The sequence below is a fragment of the Cynocephalus volans genome, chromosome 16 (genome assembly GCF_027409185.1).
Source record: "Cynocephalus volans isolate mCynVol1 chromosome 16, mCynVol1.pri, whole genome shotgun sequence".
NCBI lineage: Eukaryota > Metazoa > Chordata > Mammalia > Dermoptera > Cynocephalidae > Cynocephalus > Cynocephalus volans.
The window spans coordinates 22,135,243-22,152,716 of record NC_084475.1 but is presented as its reverse complement, the minus strand read 5'-3'; the positions used below and the strand labels follow the sequence as shown (position 1 = coordinate 22,152,716).

The window sequence follows — 17,474 nt, the reverse complement described above, 5'->3', positions numbered from 1 at the left end:
TGGGGGTTTAGGTCCCCTCCCTGCCCACCCCCATGGCCAAGCCAGAGCCTCCAGGGGGCTTCCTGAAGTATAGGAGAGACCTGAAGCATGGACCAGGCCCTGCCCCTCAGAAACCCAGGCGGCCCAGCAGGGCCAGAGCCTCTGGCAGCAGGAAGGCACAGAGCCAAACACAACTGCAGTCTGCTTTTAATGCAGTGGGACGTCACCACCTCGCCTGCAGCCCACACGACACATGGGGGAGGGTTTGGGAGATGCTGCGCAATCCACTCCTGGGGACAGAAACCTGAGGGGTCGAGCCCTGCAGGCCCTCCTTCCAGACGGGTGGAGGGGCTGGCATCCCTGGCCAGGCCCTCAGATAGCTGCAGACAGTACTCAGCCTCCTCTCTGAAGGTAAGCAGGCAGGGCCAGGAGCCAAGTCCACAGGGATGAGGAAGGGGTGTACAGACCGTTCTGGAGCCGGGAGGCCGCCTCTCACATGTTGGTGCTCATCCGGGACTGGCTGTTGGCAGGAGTCAGCTCCCCCTGGCTTCCTTCTCTGGGAGGGGACTGCGATGGAGACAGGTGGCTCAGCCTGGGGGCTCCGAGGTGCAGGCCCACCCCTGGCACCCCCCCAGGTCACTCACCTTGACGTGGATCTGGTTGCGCAGCACAGCCGCCCTCAGGATCATGGCCTTGGCGCGGCGCTGGAACTCCTTGCCCATCAGCAGGGACTTCTCAAAGGTGGTGCTGCGCTGGTCCACATCCCGGGCGTACAGGACCTGTGCAGGCACAGGCTCAGCAGGGCCCAGTGGGACCACCCGGGCCCACCAGCTGTTCCCACCTGCCCTGCAGCCCCCAGCCACCTTGCTGTGCGAGTCGATGCGGGCATTGATGAGCCCCTCCAGGATGAGCTGCGTCAGCTCATCTTCCAGAGCTGCCACCGTGGTGTTGAAGGCCATGGCCATCTTGTGCATGTCAGCAGACACATAGGGACTGAAGTACTGCAAAGCAGAGGAGCCGTCAGCCCTGCAGTGGCCACACATGTCTGCAGTGCCCTGCCCGGCCTATCCCTGCGCTACCTGGATAAGGGCGCGGTTGCGGATCTGGGCATACAAAGTCCTGACGTGGGGGGCCAGGTACATGTCCAGGAGCAGGTTATCCTACAGAGGAGGGCTGGTCAGGGGCTGGCCGCTGTGGCCCTGGTTCCTGCTAGAAGCAGGGGACCAGCCCACCCCCAGGCCAAGCCCCTCACCTTCATCTCGTCCAGCATCTTCAGGCATGAGGCATACTTGGACTCATAGAACTTGAAAATGATGTCTCGAATTTGTGGTTCCAGCTCCAAGAACAACTTGAAGGAGCTGCAGATGCCAGACTGCTCAGAGCCCACCCCCTCCTGCCCCTGCCCCAAAGGTGCCAGCGGAACACCAGTGTCTGGCACACACCTGGGTGAGCAGAGCAAGGGGATATAGGGACAAGCGGGGCCAGAGAAAAGGCCCAGAAAGAGGGATGGAGGGGCTGCCCCTTGGGACTACAGGGCCAGCACCCCCACCCCGTACCCACCTGCTGGAGATGACATTGCGCTGCAGCTCCTGCCGGTCAAAGGTGGCCAGGGCACACAAGCCACCATAGACAGCCACGTTGCTGGGGGAAAGCAGCTGAAGGGCAAAAAGGAAGGGGCTCCAGAGACCTGGGATCTCTGGAGGTCCCCAACAAAGACAGGCCTCCCACCTGCCCAGGCAGTCCCCTCACCTCTGGGAAGTCGCAGTGATCAAAGGAAGCCAACAGGAAGCACTTGGCAGCCTGCTTGTACTTGCGGGCGGCCAGCTCAGCCAAGCCTGTGAGGACAGAGGACAGGATGAAGCCCGGCTGCCTGGAGGAGACCGCAGAGCCTCTGAGGCCAGGCAGGACATGACCATCAGCGGGCCCCCTGGCCTCTTGTGCCTCAGCAGCAGGGACAGACTCTAGCCATCAGGCCCCATGAACCCTGAGCATGCTCCCTGAAGTTAGGTACCAGGGAAGCCTTAAACAGTGGATATCATGATTGCAAAGGACACCCAGCCTCAGAGAAGCCAATGACCTGTGCCAGGCCACACACTTGACTAGTGGGGCACAGGCTGTGAGGGCACTGTGTTGGAAATTGACACCTGTGCTGACCACGGGTCACATGCTGGTCCTCCCATGGTAGACTTGAGCAGGCATTTCCCACAACCATGGATTTGGGGCACATTTACCCAGCAATGCCCTGCAGCCTGCCAGGGTCCCTTTCCCTAACCCTGATGCAGGGATGGTCCTACTTCCCTGGATTGTAAGAACAATAAGGGGCGCATGGGGGGTTGGCTGGTGAGCCCTGCCCAGGCACCCAGACCCTCACCTGCAGCACACTTGAGCTTGGTGAGGATGGCCTGCGTCTGGCTGTCCCGCTCCCCACGCTGCTGCGGAGGAAAGGCCACGCATATGAGATACCAAGGCCTCCCATGACCTTACCGTTCCCTGGAGCTCAACACCCAGTCCCTGGTCCCCAGCCTGAGGGAACAAAGGCAGACTCAGAGGAGAAGGTGGGGATGGGGGGGCGTCAGAGGGGCCAGCAGTGGTCAGGGCTCCTGGGCAGAGTCTCAGAGGAGGTGGGCCATACCTCGGCTATCTCAGGAGTAGACTCGGCCTTGCTGACGTAGCTCAGCACGTGAGACCAATTCTGCAAGTAGACGCTGACCTGGGGGATGAGTGGACAGAGCCAGACTAAGCCTGGGTGCCACTTCTTGGCCCAGGGCTGTCCCGGCACCCCCATGCCCACCACAGGGCTCACCTTGATGACGTTCAGGCACATGTTGATGACGTGCTTGGCGCTGGTGCAGTAGTCTCGGGCCCGGGAATAACACTTGAGGGCGTTGCTAAGGTCCCCACAGTCGAGGTAGTGGTCACCCAGGTCATCATGGCCGCGCCTGTGAGTCTGGCCGTGAGTGGACGCCACTCGAGGCCATCTAGGCCCAGCCACCCTCCTCCCCTGCCCCGGGCGGGCGGCACCTGATGCTCTCCTTGATGGAGTTGCCCTTGTAGTTCTTCAGGTCTGTGTCCAGCTTCTCCAGCTTCAGTAGGGCCTTCTTCCGAGTGGCCTCCACCCAGGCCGTGTCCAGGGGTGGCGGTTCCACACCGCTCTCAGGGATAGCATCAGGTGCATTCTGCAGCTCCCTGGGGGAGGACCTGGCCATCAGTATGGTGACGGTCACGGGGCCAGAGAGGTGGGAAAGGGAGTCGCCAGCCACAGATTGGACCTCAGAGACGGATCTGCAGGCAGGTTCCCAACTCCCACCTTGAGGGACCCAGTCTGCAACAGGGCAGAGATGACTGCTGACTGTGGGAGCCCACAACAGTGGGCAAGCCCAACGGGGGAGAGGCTGCCCAGTGCAGCCTGTGAGGAGAGGAACAAGTCTCATCTCCACCAGCTCCTCCCTAGTCAGAACAACTGAACGTGGACACGTGCAGGAAGACATGCAGGGGAAGCCTGGAGACATGCAGGGGACGTTCGTTCCCCTAGCCAGGGAGAGAAGAGCTCAGGTGTTGTTGCCATATACCACCCGTTGCGACTTGTCAACACAGAATTGTGTTCCCTGCACTTCTTGCATGGCAACCTCACCATGTAGTGGCAGTGCCAGACCAGAGGAGGGGGCCCCGAGGGGACACACCACATTCAGCCCCGCGTGCCTTCTCCCAGCACGGCCTCTACCTCCTCTTATCAAGCTCCTGGCCTCACCTGGTGGCCTCTGAAAGCTTCCGGTGGATCTCCTCGTACATGTCCACATTAAAGGTTCTCTGCACAAAGGAGAGCGCCATCTTCAGGGCCTCCACCCGCAGTGGGGGGCAATGATCAGCAATGAACTGCAGCCGCTCGATGCGCATGAGGCCGCTGTAGCTGGCTGCATACTGCTCCAGATCCTGGAGGTGGGAATGCGGGGGGGAGACAAGAAGGTCAGGCAAGGTGTGCAAGGCAGGACCCCACAGTCCCAGCCCTGGCCATGAGTGAGGAGCAGGGGCCTGTCCCAGCCAGAATGCTTTGCCCATGCCAGGAGGCCCTGAGCCCATGCCGGGAACTCGGTATCTGGGCATGGGGGTGTGAGACCCAACGCTGTCCCACATGCTAAGGAGAGACCACTGGGGTGGGCTTGGGGCAGCCTCCAGAGCAGAGCCCCACAGTGAACAGTGTGAGGGCTGGGGACGCACTACTGAGTGCTGGTCACTGGGCTGAGCAGGAAGAAGACAGCATTTAACAGGTGAACCCCTAAAAAGACCCACCCTCGCTGTGAGACTCAACAGGCAGGGCTCCTCCACGTGGGTGCAGGGTCTCCAGCTGAACATAAGACCCAACATAAGTAATCAGTTAAAAGCCCTGAGGATTTCTGGGTCAGAGAAAGACGCAAGCACGGAGACTGCTGAGAAGGATCAGTCTATCTCCTGTGTGGGCCGCAGTGGAGAGTCTGGCCTGGACCCCCCAAGGTCCCCCGCTACTGGGCTCCATACCAGGGTGGGGTTCTCCACCACGTAGTTGACATCGGGTGCATTCTGTGGGTCCTCCTGGGGGTCCACGTCAATCTGCATGGGCTCCACGGCCCCCTGCAACATGGGCGAGGCACCATGGCACCTTGAGCCATGAACTGCCCAAGGAGGGCAAGAGACCCTCACTGTCCTCCTTCGTCAGCTCTGCCTGAGATCTTCCAAGGCACAATCGGACTACATTCCCGCTGGTGCTGCCCCCAACTGTGTCCTCCCCAGCCCCTCCCCACTCTCACCCAGGCTCTGGTGCCGCCACTCAGGAAGGGGGCTCCTGGCGAGACTCTAGCGGCTCAAGAGCAGACACCCTCACCCGACTGTAACCGCCCATCTCTGGGGCCGGAAGGCAGACACAGGGAGGACCAATTAACAGAGACCCCCGAGGGCCCCCACACGTTCCCAGCCCCGTCCTGAGGCAGTTTCCTCCAAGCCACAGAGAAGAAATGGACACCACCTTAACCCCAGGAGGCAGGAGGACCAGCCCTTGCAGCCTGCACTGAGCAGCAAGACTGGGGTGAGAGTCACGCCTCGGGGTGAGAGAAGGGGACAGGAGTCATCTCGGGGAGTCCCGCGGCCCCCCGCTGGGAGGCACAGAGGGGCCAGGACCCCACCACCTCGACAAAGCGAGCTGCACAAGGCCCGCCCGCCCGGCAGGAGCGGGACCGGCCTCCGCTCTCCTTCGCTTAGGCGCAAAAAGCGCGGCTCCGTCCGGGCTCCGGGCCGGCGGGAGCACCTCCCTCTCGCGCCGGGCGCTGGGTTCCTGTCGTCGCGGGCGAGCAGAGGACCCTGAGCCGGAAGGTACCTCGTACAGCGGCGAACAGGCCGAAAGACTGGCGCTCAGGATGGAGTCCCCGGCCGTGCCCGGCAGGACGAGGTCTGCCCTACCGCCGCGAGGCGCGCGGCCCAGATCTGTCACTGACGAGGCGGCCGCGCTGGGGGCCGGGCCACCCCTCATCCTGTGCTGACTCTCTGCACCCCCCGACCCTGACACAGAGCTGGCTGGCTGCCGAGGGAGAAAGAGCGTTAGCGCGGCACGGCCGGCTGCCTGTGCTGGAACGGCGGGGGGCGCGGACCTGAGGGCGACGGCGGCCACCCCGGCCACCCTGGCCCCGCGGCGGCAGCCGGCGGCGGCAGCGGCGCGCCCAGGCCGGGCTTCGCGCCCGAGCGGCCTCCGCGGCCCGACGCGCGCTGCCCGCGGGGACCCCCAGCCCGAACTGCCGGCTCGACCTCGGCCCGGCCCCGGCGGCGGTGGGCGCGGGAGCCGGCGCGGCCCGCAGCTCGTTACCTGCAAGTTGAACACCTGAACGGGCAGCGGCATCGTCCGGCCACCCCGCCGCGGCGCGCTATCCACTTCCGGGGCAGCGCGCCGCCGCTTCCGGGTCGCGGGGCAGGGCGGGGTGGCCTCTGCTCTTAAAGGGGCCGCCGCTGCTCTTAAAGGGGCCGCGCCCGCCCACGGTCCGGCCAGGCCCGCTGCGCCCGTTGCGCCGGGGGTCGCGGCGCCCGCATGAGCCGCGCGCGGGGGGCGCTGTGCCGGGGCTGCCTCGCGCTGGCCGCCGCTCTGGCCGCGCTGCTGCTGCTGCCGCTGCCGCTGCCCCGCGGCCCCGCACCGCCCCCCGCCGCCGCGCCGCCGCCCCCCGCCCGGCCGGCCGCTGCCCCCCGCCTGCGGCCAGACGACGTCTTCATCGCCGTCAAGACCACGCGGAAGAACCACGGGCCGCGCCTGCGGCTGCTGCTGCGCACCTGGATCTCCCGCGCCCGCCGGCAGGTGGGCCCGGACCCCGCAGCGCGGCCGGCGGGGGCGGGAGGTGCCGGCTGGGGCCGCCCTGAGGGGTCCCCGGGACGCTTCCTGACGCCTCACGGCCGCCTCTTCCCTAGACGTTCATCTTCACAGACGGGGACGACCCTGAGTTGCAGCTCCAGGGAGGTGAGCGTCCCCCAGCCCCGCTCGGTCCCCGCTGTGGCCCCAGGCCTCGACTGCTCCCCGCCGCCTGGGATCCGGGGGCCGAGGCCCGGGGCCTCGCAGCTCGTGGAGGCAGGGCCGGGACACCCACCCGGCCGGCCCGCGCTGCGTCCCGACCCCGCCACGGGCCGGCCTCCCAGGGCCTGAGGCCAGCGCCACGTCCCCTGAAGAAGCTCCAGCAGGGAACGGGCTGGTCAGGGCCCTGCGTGTCCGGTCTGTTTCCACTCTTGGGCTTCCAAGTCGTCATCCCTGCTTCAACCTCGGAGGTCAGCAGCAGGGTCCCCCGAGTGAGGGCCGAGCTGGGGCTGCGCTCAGACCCCTGCAGGGTGGCCAGGCCCGCAAGACAGCCACGGTCTGCCCTGGACCTCAGCGGGCAGGCTGGGTGTGGACCCTCACTTATCCCCAACCCGCAGGTGACCGTGTCATTAACACCAACTGCTCGGCCGTGCGCACCCGCCAGGCGCTCTGCTGCAAGATGTCAGTGGAGTATGACAAGTTCATCGAATCTGGGCGCAAGTAACGCTGTCCCTTTGGAGAGCCCAGGGAGAGCTGGGGCGGGGCCTCCCTCCAGCATCCCATGCCCTGTGCACAGCATTCTCTTCTTCTGCAGGTGGTTCTGCCACGTGGATGATGACAATTACGTGAATCCCGAAAGTCTGCTGCATCTACTGTCTGCCTTTTCACCCAGCCAAGACATCTACTTGGGGCGGCCTAGCCTGGACCACCCCATCGAGGCCACCGAGAGGGTCCAGGGAGGCGGAACTGTGAGTACAGGGTAGACCTCTGCCCTGACGCCAGGCCTGGGAGGCGCCGCTGGGAGCTTGGAAAGCGGGCAGGAAAAGGCATGGAACTTGAGGCATGCACTGCACTGACCCACCCAGGCAGCTCGGATGTGGTGGTTCAGGAGCAAGCAAGACGTGCGTGGAATTGGGCAAGCCAGGAGGGGTCTGGAGGCCACAGGCGACTGGCTTGCCAGGTGCCCCGGCCCCTGGTGCCCTGGGAAGTCTCTGTTGCCTGGGCGGGATCTCCTAAGGGGCAGATTAAGGATGACTGTCAGGGAGTCGGATGAACAGTCAGGTGAGGAGCCCTATCCCGGGAAGCCCTGATTGGGACTCTCCTGTCTCCAGGTGACCAGAGTCAAATTCTGGTTTGCTACCGGGGGGGCTGGGTTCTGCCTCAGCAGAGGCCTTGCCCTCAAGATGAGCCCGTGGGCCAGGTGAGTGGTGCCCAGCTGCCCAGGCTGGGAGGCCAGGGGGCTGGGGGCAGAAGAGGCACTGACCACCTGCCCCTGTAGCCTAGGCAGCTTCATGAGCACAGCTGAGAGGGTGCGGCTGCCCGATGACTGCACAGTGGGCTACATCGTGGAGGGGCTGTTGGGTGCCCGCCTGCTGCACAGCTCCCTCTTCCACTCCCACCTGGAGAACCTGCAGAGACTGCCACCCGACACGGTGCTCCAACAGGTACACGGCAGCCCCCGGGTCTTGCCTCATCCACACTCCTCCAGGGTGGTCTCCCAGCTGAGTGAGGGCATGGGGGTGGGGGGGGGCTCCGGGTTGGGATTTGCACATGGCTGGGGTGGACCTTGAAAGATCCTTTTGCCTGATGGACACAGGTCCTTAAGTGCAGGTGGTGACACCAAGTCTCACTGGGGTGGGGGGGTGGGAGGGGTTCATTGTAAAGGGCAGATCTCGGGTCTTCCCAAGGCTCAGGGACTCAGAGGCAGCTGGGCGGTGGTGAGAGTCATGGAGCAGGTCCCAGGGAGGTTCCAGACTCCTTGCCCGGCCCCACAGGCCCCTCCCAAGTTGTCCTGCTGCGTCTTGACTCGCGTCATCTTTCAGTGCTGTTCCCCGAACCTGGCCCAGAGCACAAGGGGGAGGCGGGTGGGTGCAGGGCCCCTCTAGCAGGGAGACTCCTGAGGCAGGAAGAGGGTACGGAGGAAGAGCTGGCCCTGAGGGACAGCGGCCCCCACCTTCTGTCCTCCCTCCCCCTCCCCCTTGCAGGTCACCTTGAGCTATGGGGGTCCTGAGAACCCACGTAATGTGGTGAACGTGGCTGGAGGCTTCAGCCTGCAGCAGGACCCCACGCGGTGAGTGGGCAGCAGTGGGGGTGGGCTGTCAGCCCCACAGGAGCTCCGGTGCCAGCCTGCCCCACCCGCAACACTGACCCAGGCTTCCTCCTTTTCCAGGTTTAAGTCTGTCCATTGCCTTCTCTACCCCGACACGGACTGGTGTCCTGTGCAGAAACGGGGATGATCTCACCTCTTGGTGAACACGGCCTGTGACCTGGGGCAGGCTCTGGCTCTGCACCTGCCCCAGGGGCGGGGAGCAGTGTCAATGCTGGCCTTATGTGGCTCCCTCAGGCCACTAAGGCCACCGCTACCATCACCACCACCTCCGGTGAGATGCGGGTACCTGGCAGATACTCAGCTGGCCTGCAGGCCCCCGGAACAGCCTCTTGGTGGGCCTGGACGACCAGATGTTTAGAGATAGCGAGGACGGCCAGGCTCTGAATTTTGGATCACTCCAGGGAAGACAGGAAGGGCTGGTGCTACAGAGGGGCCCTTGACGCCCTTTCTCCAAGCCGGGCCCCAGAAGGTTGCTCCACAAGAAGAGGTCTCGACCCTCACGTCTGCATACCCGAGAGGGAGCCGCCCTCCTTACCATGCTGGAGACGAGGTGCTGGGCAGGCCTGGGTTCTGCCTGTGATCTTTCAGGCCCAACTGGGGGCTATTGCAAGGGCTTTGCCCAGCAGGTATCCTGGGGAGCGCCACCCTCCCCACCGCAGTCAAGCTGGGTGCTCCGGGCACAGCTGTGTCCCTAGACCAGGCGCTTCCATAGGAGGCCTCCAAACTGGGGGCCTTGAAAACACTTCTCCACCTTGACTCAGTGTTCAAGACTTTCCACTCTGAGCCTCGCTTCCCCCTCCACCAGCTCCATAAAACAGCAGGAGCTTTTTGTTTGGGCCCTCCGCAGGACTGAGACCACCCTCTGGGCCCCACCCGGCCCTGACTGATGCCTTCCATGTGGGGAACGGAATGGGGGAGCCGACCCCTTCTCTCTGCCCCTTGCTGTGCTATCGCAGTCAGCCAGTAAAGACTTCTCAGTTTCTGTGTTTCGCTTGTGTCCTGATCTACCATGTGAGCTCAACTCTCACAGACCCACACAGCATCCTGCTCTTCTCCTGACAGGATCCACCCAGAGACAGTCTGTATCCCAGGCGGGTCTATATTATTTGCAGCCAGGCCCACCGAGCCTTAGACCTGCCAGACTTCTCTGTGAGCCAAAGCATGTGGCAAGGGCTGGCGGGGCAGGGTTTCCTGTCCCAAATGTTTTCCCGAAAGTGCTGAGTACTGTGCTTGCTTCCTTAGCATGCTGTGGCGCAGCTAGTTGTGTGTGTCCATGGCTGTGTGCATGGGTGTGTACACGTGTGTGCATGGTTACTGTATACGTAGCTATGATGGGTACGCAAGCATACGTGTGTGTGCGCGGTTGTGTATGTGTGTATGTGGCTGTGTAGACGTGTACACATCTGCAGGCATGTATGGCATGTATGCATGTGCATGGGTGTGTGCAGGTGTCTCTAGGGGCAGGGGGCAGTACACTCATACCCAGGTTGGAGGTCGTGAGGGCTGGCTTCTGTGATTTGTGCACAGCCAGGAGTAAGACGCACCCCAGGGACACTCAGGTCAGGCACTATGGGTTTTGGGGGCCTGGAGCTGCCACAGCTCAGGGAGAGCCCCAGCTTTGTGCACTGCAGGCTGTGGCTGAAAGAGGAGTCCTGGGGCCTAGAGCAAGCGTGAGGGCTGGTGAACTTCCGCAAGGCTGAATCTTCGTTTCAGCGACAGAGATAGAGTTTGTTCAGTGGCCATCAAGTTCCATGAGAGCAGATGTCACCAGCGCTGCCCTGTCACTGTGTCTGTGTCTGCCGAGATGTGTCACCATCTGTATCATGACCGAGATGCCTTGGCCCTCGCGGAGGGTCATGTGGTTTGTTCAGTTCATGCCAGATGTGGGGTTTCAGGCCTTAGGATTTCCCTCCTTCCTGAGCCTGGACTGTGTCTGTCCCCTTGCTCAAGCTCCGCCCGGGAACATAATGTCCTTAGGTTGCAGGAAATGAGAACGTGTTTACACCATTGGAAAGGGTGTCTGGGGGTGGATTCCTATGAGTGGGTTATTATCCAAAGCATGAGAGTGGTTTCGTGGATCTTCTTTATGGCCAGAAGCTTTCCATAAAGTGAGTTCAGCTTGCGGGCCGTGGGAATGCAGCACTGCGTCTGGGCTGCCTCTGCCCCAGGGGGGAAAGTCCGGGGTGGGGCTGCACTGCGGGAGCAGGAGTGGAGCCCAGAGATGGGCAGATGGGCACCAGGGAGCCGCCATGGTGGGAGCAACCAGCAGGGGTCTCCAGGAGGGCTCTGTAATGCCCCCAAGGCAGCAGTGTAGCCATCGGCCCAGGTCAGGTGGGGAGGGGATTTGTGGCAGGTTATGAGAAAGTGTCCATGCTCAATGGCCACCTCCTCACACATTCCCAGATACAGACTGTTTGGTGGCCTCTGAGACCCCAATACTAGCTGACACCCCAGACCCTCCCCCTCCTGTCATCCTGCCTCTTTCATTCACGGAGCACCCAGGGGAGGGTCGGATGGGGCCAAGTGGGTGGGGTGGGGTGGGTCCAGCTGGCACCATGGGGCTCCTACCAGGGCAACTGTCCCCTGGTTCCACAGACAGCAAAGTCTGAAAGGAGGTACACCAAAAGGTTTATCAATAGTTGTCTCTGAAAAATGAGAAAATCAGTAAAAGTTTTTTTGTTTTTTTCCACTTTCTTGTTTTTACAAATTACCTATAATGGACATATAGTAGATGAATATAATCAGAAAATATTAAAATGTTATTAACCAAAGTTAAAAATTTAGTTGTGTGCACTTGGACCTCCCGTTTTCTGGGCGAGGATATACCAGGCATCAGTAGACCTTGGTGTGATTGCCTGCCAGGCTCCCTGCAGCGCTGGTGGAGTGACATCCGAAGCACAGAGTGGGGAGAGATTTGCTGAGAGAGGACAAGGCGGCACTGTGCTCCCGCAGAGGCAGCGGGATGGGGACGGCAGGGGGCAGTGTAGGGCCAAGCAAGAGCCGTGCTCTGGCTGGGCAGACGGACTGGAGTCCCAACTAGACCTATTGGTGGGGCGGCCTCAGGCAAGCTACTTAAGCACTTCTGAACCTATTTTCTCTTTTGTAAAATAAAGAAAATAGAATCTACTAGAATGAGTTGATTGTCACCCGTGTAAGATGTTTCTCTGTGTATGTGTGTGTGCGTGTGTCCCCTGGGAGCAGTGGTTCAGTATTAGCTAATTCAGTATTCAATGGTTGTTCAACTCTGTGAGTATAACAGAAACCACTGAAGTGTACAACTTAAAGGTCAAGTGTTCGGATCCCTGTACCAGCTAGCCACCAAAAAGTAGATAAAAAATAAAATTGTCCACTTTTTTTTTTTATTTGGTGGCTGGCTGGTACTAGGAACTGAACCCAGGGCCTTGGGGTTATAAGGCTGTGCTCTAACCAACTGAGCTAACCAGCCAGCCCCAAACTGTCTGCTTTTTGATATGTGAATGATATCTCAATAAAGGTGTTACTTAAAAAGTGAGTCAAGATGAATACAAAATGGAATAGCCCAAGATTTATACATAATTACAAAAATATTTTCACAAAGAAATCTCCAGGATCAGGTGGTTTTAGCAGCGAATTCTACCAAACATTCAGGGAAGGAAGAACATGAATATTGGTATTACTCAAACTCTTCCAGCAAATAAGTGAGAAAAGGGCACTTCCTGGCTCATGTTATGAGGCTAGAATAACCCTTGTACCAAAATCAGAAAAAAGCATTACAAAAAAATTGACGAGCTGGATCTAAAATTTATATGGAAAAGCTAAAGGCATAGAATATATAAATCAACCTTGAAAAAGAACAAAGTTGAAGGACTTCCCCAGCCTGACGTCAAGACCCATGATAAAGCAACATTGATGAGACAGTGTGGCACCTGTGTAAGAATCAGCAACTAGACCAATGAGCAGAGCAGGGAGCCCAGGTACAGACACACGTGTACTGTCACATAATTTCCAATAAATTCACCAAAGCAATTTAATAAAGGAAAAGAAAATCTTTTCAACAAATGGTGCTGAAAAAACTGGATATTCATATGGCAACAATGAACCTTGATCCCTTGCTTTATAGTATACACAAAAATCAATTTGGGATGATCCAATCCCTATCAAAATCTTAGTGACCTTTTTCTGCAGAAATGGGGAAATCTAAAATTTATACAAAAATCTCATATCAAATCTCGAGGGACCCCAAATAGCTAAAGCGATCTTGAAAAATAACAAAGTGGGAGGGGAGGACCCACACTTCCTGATTTCACAACTTATCGCCAAGCTGTGGCAAACAGACATTATGGCTCTGGCTACAGACACGTGGGCCAGTGGAGATTAGAGAAGCCAGATCACTCTCACATACCTGGTCAGATCATTTTTGACAAGGGTGCCAAGACCACCAAATGGGGAAAGGATAGCCTTTTCAACAAATAGTGCTGGGAAATCTGGATTCCCACATAAAAGAATAAAGTTGGATCCCTACCTCACACCATATACCAAAATGAAATAAAAATTGATCAAAGACAAACATAAGAACTGAAATTATAAAACTCTGAGGAGAAAATACATAGGGCAAAACCTCCACAACACTTGATCTGGCACTGATTTCTTGGATATGACACCAACAGCACAAACAACAAAAGAAAAAAATAGACAAAGCAAACCTCATGTCAATTTTGATGCACAAAAGCTTTTGTGCATCAAAAGTCAATATCAACAGGCTGGCTGGTTAGCTCTATTGATTAGAGCATGGCGTTATAACATCAAGGTTTAGAATTCAGATCCCTGTACAAGCCTGTCACAACCACAGAAAGACTTATCAGAAAGGCAACCAACAGAATGGGAGAACACAGTTGCAGATTTCATATCTGATGAGAGACTGATATCTAGAATATATAGAGAACTCTCAAAACACAACAACAACAACAAAAAAGCCTGATTCAAAAATGGGCAAAGGACTTGAACAGACATTTCTCCAAAGAAGACATACAAATGGCCAATTAGCACATGAAAAAATGCTCAACATCACTAATTGTGAGGGAAATGCAAATCAAAACCATAAGGAGACACCCATTAGGATGGCTACTATCAAAAAACAAAGCAACAAGTATTGGCAGAGATGTGGAGAAACTAAAACCCTTGTGCACTGTTGGTAAGAATGTAAAATGCCACTTCTATAGGAAATAGTTTGGCAGTTCCTCAAAAAATAAGAAACAGAATTACTATATGATCTAGCAATTCCATCTCTGGTATATACCCAGAAGAATCTAAATCAGGGTCTTGAAGAGCTACTTGTACACTCATGTCCATACCAGCATTTTTCACAATAGCCAAAAGGTAGAAGCAGACCAATGTCCATTGAAAGGCAAGTGGGTAAACACAACGTGGTCCATCCATGCAGTGGCATGTTACTCAACCTTGAAAAGGGAACAGAATCTGACACGTGCTACAAGATGGATGAACCTCCAGGACATTATGCTAGGTGAAATAAGCCAGTCACAAAAAGACAGATAATGTAGAATTGCACTTGTATGAGGTTCCTGGAGGAGTCAAATTCATAGAGACAGAAGTAGAATGCCAGGGGCTGGGAGAGGGTGATGAGGGGTTAGTGTTTAATGGGGACAGAGTTTGAGTTTTGCAAGGTTAAAAGAGTTATGAAGATGGATGGTGGTGAGGGTTGTACAACATTATGAATGTATTTAACACCATTGAACTGTAGACTAATAGATGGTTAACATGGTAAATTTTATGTTATGTGTATTTTACCACAATAAAAAAAATTGTAAAAAAAAGTATCCAAATTATTTAAAAGACAAGTAAAATTATCTCTATTTGCAGATGACTTCATCTTATATTTAGAAAATCCTAAGTGGACTGGTTGGTTGGCTCTGTTGGTTAGAGCATGGTGTCATAACACCAAGTTCAAGGTTTGGATCCCCAGACCAGCCAGCCCCCCACAAAAGGAAAATCCTAAATAATCCACAAAATAACTGTTAGAGATAATAAAAGAATTCAGCAATGTTGCAGAATACAAGATCAACAGACAAAAATCTGTTGTATTTCTATACATTAGTAAGAGCAACTCAAAACTGAAATTAAGACAATTCAATTTAGCGTCTAATAGAATAAAGTATATAGGAATAAATTGAACCAAGCAGACAAAACTAAAAAATGTTCCCCAGAGAAATTAAAGAATATGTAAATAAATGGAAGGAAATCGTGTGATCACAAATTAGAATGCTTAATATTATTAAAATGGCAATGCTATCCAAAGTGGTCTACAGGTTTAATGCAACCCCTATCAGAATTCAAATGAACGTCTTTGCAGAAATGGGAGGGCTGATCTTCAATTTTGTATGGAATTTCAAGGGGCCCCAAATAGCCAAAACAGTATTGAAAAAGTACAAATTTGAAGGACTCACACTTCCTGATTTCAACACTTATTACAATGCTGCAGTAATCAAAACAGAAAGTACCAGCATAAGGTTAGACACATAGACCAGTGCAACAGAACTGAGGATTCAGAAATAAACTCACGTGAGGTACTTCAGATAAGTTTGTGGAAAAGTAGAATTAAAAGACAGTATGAATTTCTCGTGAAGGTTTTGAAGTTCCCTCATATGTATACACCACTCAGTATGATTGTCATGACCATTTCTCGGCTGAAGAACACACTTCAACAAGTGGACTGGGACAGCCAATGCCCACATGCAAAAGAACAAAGTCACAGCACACACAAACATTAACTCAGAATGGATGAACAACCGAAACTTAAGAGCAAAACAATAAGACTCTTAAGAAAAAACATATCAGTAATTCTTCATGAGCTTAGACTTGGCAATGGATTCTTAGATATTCCACCAAAAACACAAACATCAGAAGAAAAAATGCACGGCGCTGGCCGATGAGCTCATCTGGTTAGAGTGGGGTGTTGTAACACCAAGGTCAAGGGTTCAGACCCCCATACCAGCCATTCCACCAAAATAAATAAATAAATAAATAAATAAATGCACAAATTGGACTTCATCAGAATTAAAAATTTTTGTGCATCAAAAGACATTATCAAGAAAGTGAAAAAAACAACCCACAGAATGGGAGAAAAGATTTGCAAATGATATATGTGATAAGGGTCTAATGGCTTGAATATATACATATTTTCACAACTCAACATCAAACATGCAAACAGCCCAACTTAAAAACAGGCAAAGGATGTGAACAGACATTTCTCCAGAGAAGATCACAAATGGCCAACAAGCACATGAAAAGACGCTCAGCACCATGAATCGTTAGGGAGATGCAGATCAAAACCCCAGTGAGATTCCACCTCACATCCACTAGGATGGCTGTAATAATAATCATAACGTTAGTGGAGGAGGACAAGTGTTGGTGAGAACACAGAGAGACGAGGACCCTCGTGCACACCAGGGTGGATGTCAATGGTGCAGCTGCTGTAACAAACAGTCTGGCTGTTCCTCAGAATGTTAAACATAGAGTTACTGTATCGCCCAGCAATCCCACTCCTAGGTATATACTGTAGAGGATTCTTAAAGCAAATGTACTTCACAGGGCCTGGTTTTCCAAAGTCTTGCAGTTTAAAATATTGACCTTGCGGAGGACTGGAAATTTTCCTCAGGCTATAAAGTCTCTGGTGTAAGATAAAGATTTGTGGCATAGCAAGGTTGCTGGCTCAAGGACAGACTAGTTACCGATTGTTATGTGAAGATACTGAGAAATTGCTGTAAGAAGGGAATGTTTGCTAGATCAAGCTTTTGTTGGTGAATCACTTAATTGTCTAATGCAATATCATCTGGCTTGTTTCACTGAGAGTTACCAGCCTATATTGTTAAACTATAACCCCACCTATGTCTCTTCCTGTAATTTCCTGGTCTGGAAAATAAATGCAGGAAGAGAATGCCAATTCGGGGTTAATTTCCCAAGGAAGGAATGCCTCTCACTTGAGGGTTCTGGGGAAGTTAACCTCTTCAGGTCTTCTCACTGCTCAGAAGAGATGGGCTTTGAGTAATCCTCTGTGGCTCTGTCACCCAAGGAAGTGGGGTGACAAATCCGTGGGGGGCAAAGCAACAATATATTCAAAAGAATTTAAAACAGGGACTCAAACAATAAATGTACACAAATGTTTATATCAACACTATTCATAGTAATCAAAATATTCATAATAAACAACCTAGATGTCCATCAACAGGTGAGTACACACAGTGTGGTGTGAGCACACGGTGGCGTATCATTCAGCCACAAATGGAATGAAGTGCGCACATGATTAGTGTTCATCCATCTTGTAGAAAATACGAGCACTTCATTCCTTTTTTTTTTCTTTCTTTCTTTTCTTTTTTTAGCCACTGTCCAGTATGGGGGTCTAAACCCTTAACCTTGGTGTTGCAACACCACACTATAATGGAGTGAGCTAAGCAGCCAGCCTCTGGCCTCTTCCAAGATTTTCTTTTTATCTGGTTTTAATCATGTTGACTATGATGTACCTTGATGTAGTATTGTTTTGTTTTCTTTTGTTTTGTTTTTTAATACTTAACTGCTCAGAGTTCACTGAGTTTCTAGGATTTCTAAGAACTTGCTAATTCTAATAAAATTTTGAAAATTTGGGGGTGCTATTTCCTTTTTTAGTACATATTTTATTTTTATAATCTCAAGTAACATTCACAAAAATTGGACATATAACTTCTGCTCATCAAAAGACACCATGAGGGCATTATTTCTTCAAATATTTTTCAGCCCCATACTCATCTTCTGGGATTTTAATCTCCTGTATATTAGATCATTTTATATTACCCAGAGCGTCCTCAAGGGTCTGTTTATGTTTTTTCAATCTTTTCGTTC

General features: G+C 54.4%; 2 protein-coding genes across 6 annotated transcripts; one reads left to right on the top strand and one right to left on the bottom strand.

Moving 5' to 3' along the window:
• Window positions 1-174: 174 nt before the first annotated feature.
• Window positions 175-6,613, bottom strand: GPS1 (G protein pathway suppressor 1). Of its 5 annotated transcripts, none has more exons than XM_063081342.1 (14): window positions 6,262-6,613; window positions 4,492-4,584; window positions 3,728-3,909; window positions 3,001-3,165; window positions 2,783-2,918; window positions 2,612-2,689; window positions 2,351-2,411; window positions 1,729-1,814; window positions 1,540-1,634; window positions 1,232-1,337; window positions 1,059-1,139; window positions 843-980; window positions 624-758; window positions 175-546 (listed from the first exon to the last, which is right to left on the bottom strand). In XM_063081342.1, exons 2-14 carry the CDS (start codon window positions 4,567-4,569, stop codon window positions 472-474), a joined length of 1,416 nt encoding a protein of 471 aa, XP_062937412.1. In that variant the 5' UTR covers window positions 4,570-4,584; window positions 6,262-6,613; the 3' UTR covers window positions 175-471. The 5 variants fall into 5 exon arrangements, with proteins under 5 accessions (XP_062937412.1, XP_062937410.1, XP_062937411.1 ...); XM_063081340.1 differs by lacking the exon at window positions 6,262-6,613 and adding an exon at window positions 5,807-5,870; XM_063081341.1 differs by lacking the exon at window positions 6,262-6,613 and adding an exon at window positions 5,807-5,870 and having other exon boundaries at window positions 2,351-2,408.
• Window positions 6,011-9,595, top strand: RFNG (RFNG O-fucosylpeptide 3-beta-N-acetylglucosaminyltransferase). The gene is made up of 8 exons (XM_063081347.1): window positions 6,011-6,286; window positions 6,397-6,445; window positions 6,895-6,997; window positions 7,092-7,245; window positions 7,609-7,697; window positions 7,776-7,941; window positions 8,482-8,567; window positions 8,667-9,595. The coding sequence occupies exons 1-8, from the start codon at window positions 6,026-6,028 to the stop codon at window positions 8,731-8,733; spliced, it is 975 nt and encodes a 324-aa protein (XP_062937417.1). The 5' UTR covers window positions 6,011-6,025; the 3' UTR covers window positions 8,734-9,595.
• Window positions 9,596-17,474: the final 7,879 nt, after the last annotated feature.

Coding starts and splice junctions, on each gene's coding strand:
- RFNG (XM_063081347.1), top strand. CDS start 6,026: ATGAGCCGCGCGCGGGGGGCGCTGTGCCGGGGCTGCCTCGCGCTGGCC. Junction 6,446..6,894: donor TGAGTTGCAGCTCCAGGGAG/GTGAGCGTCCCC, acceptor CCCAACCCGCAG/GTGACCGTGTCATTAACACC. Junction 6,998..7,091: donor TTCATCGAATCTGGGCGCAA/GTAACGCTGTCC, acceptor CTTCTTCTGCAG/GTGGTTCTGCCACGTGGATG.
- GPS1 (XM_063081343.1), bottom strand. CDS start 5,476: ATGAGGGGTGGCCCGGCCCCCAGCGCGGCCGCCTCGTCAGTGACAGAT. Junction 2,690..2,782: donor TGTGCCTGAACGTCATCAAG/GTGAGCCCTGTG, acceptor CTCATCCCCCAG/GTCAGCGTCTACTTGCAGAA. Junction 1,635..1,728: donor ATCACTGCGACTTCCCAGAG/GTGAGGGGACTG, acceptor TTTGCCCTTCAG/CTGCTTTCCCCCAGCAACGT.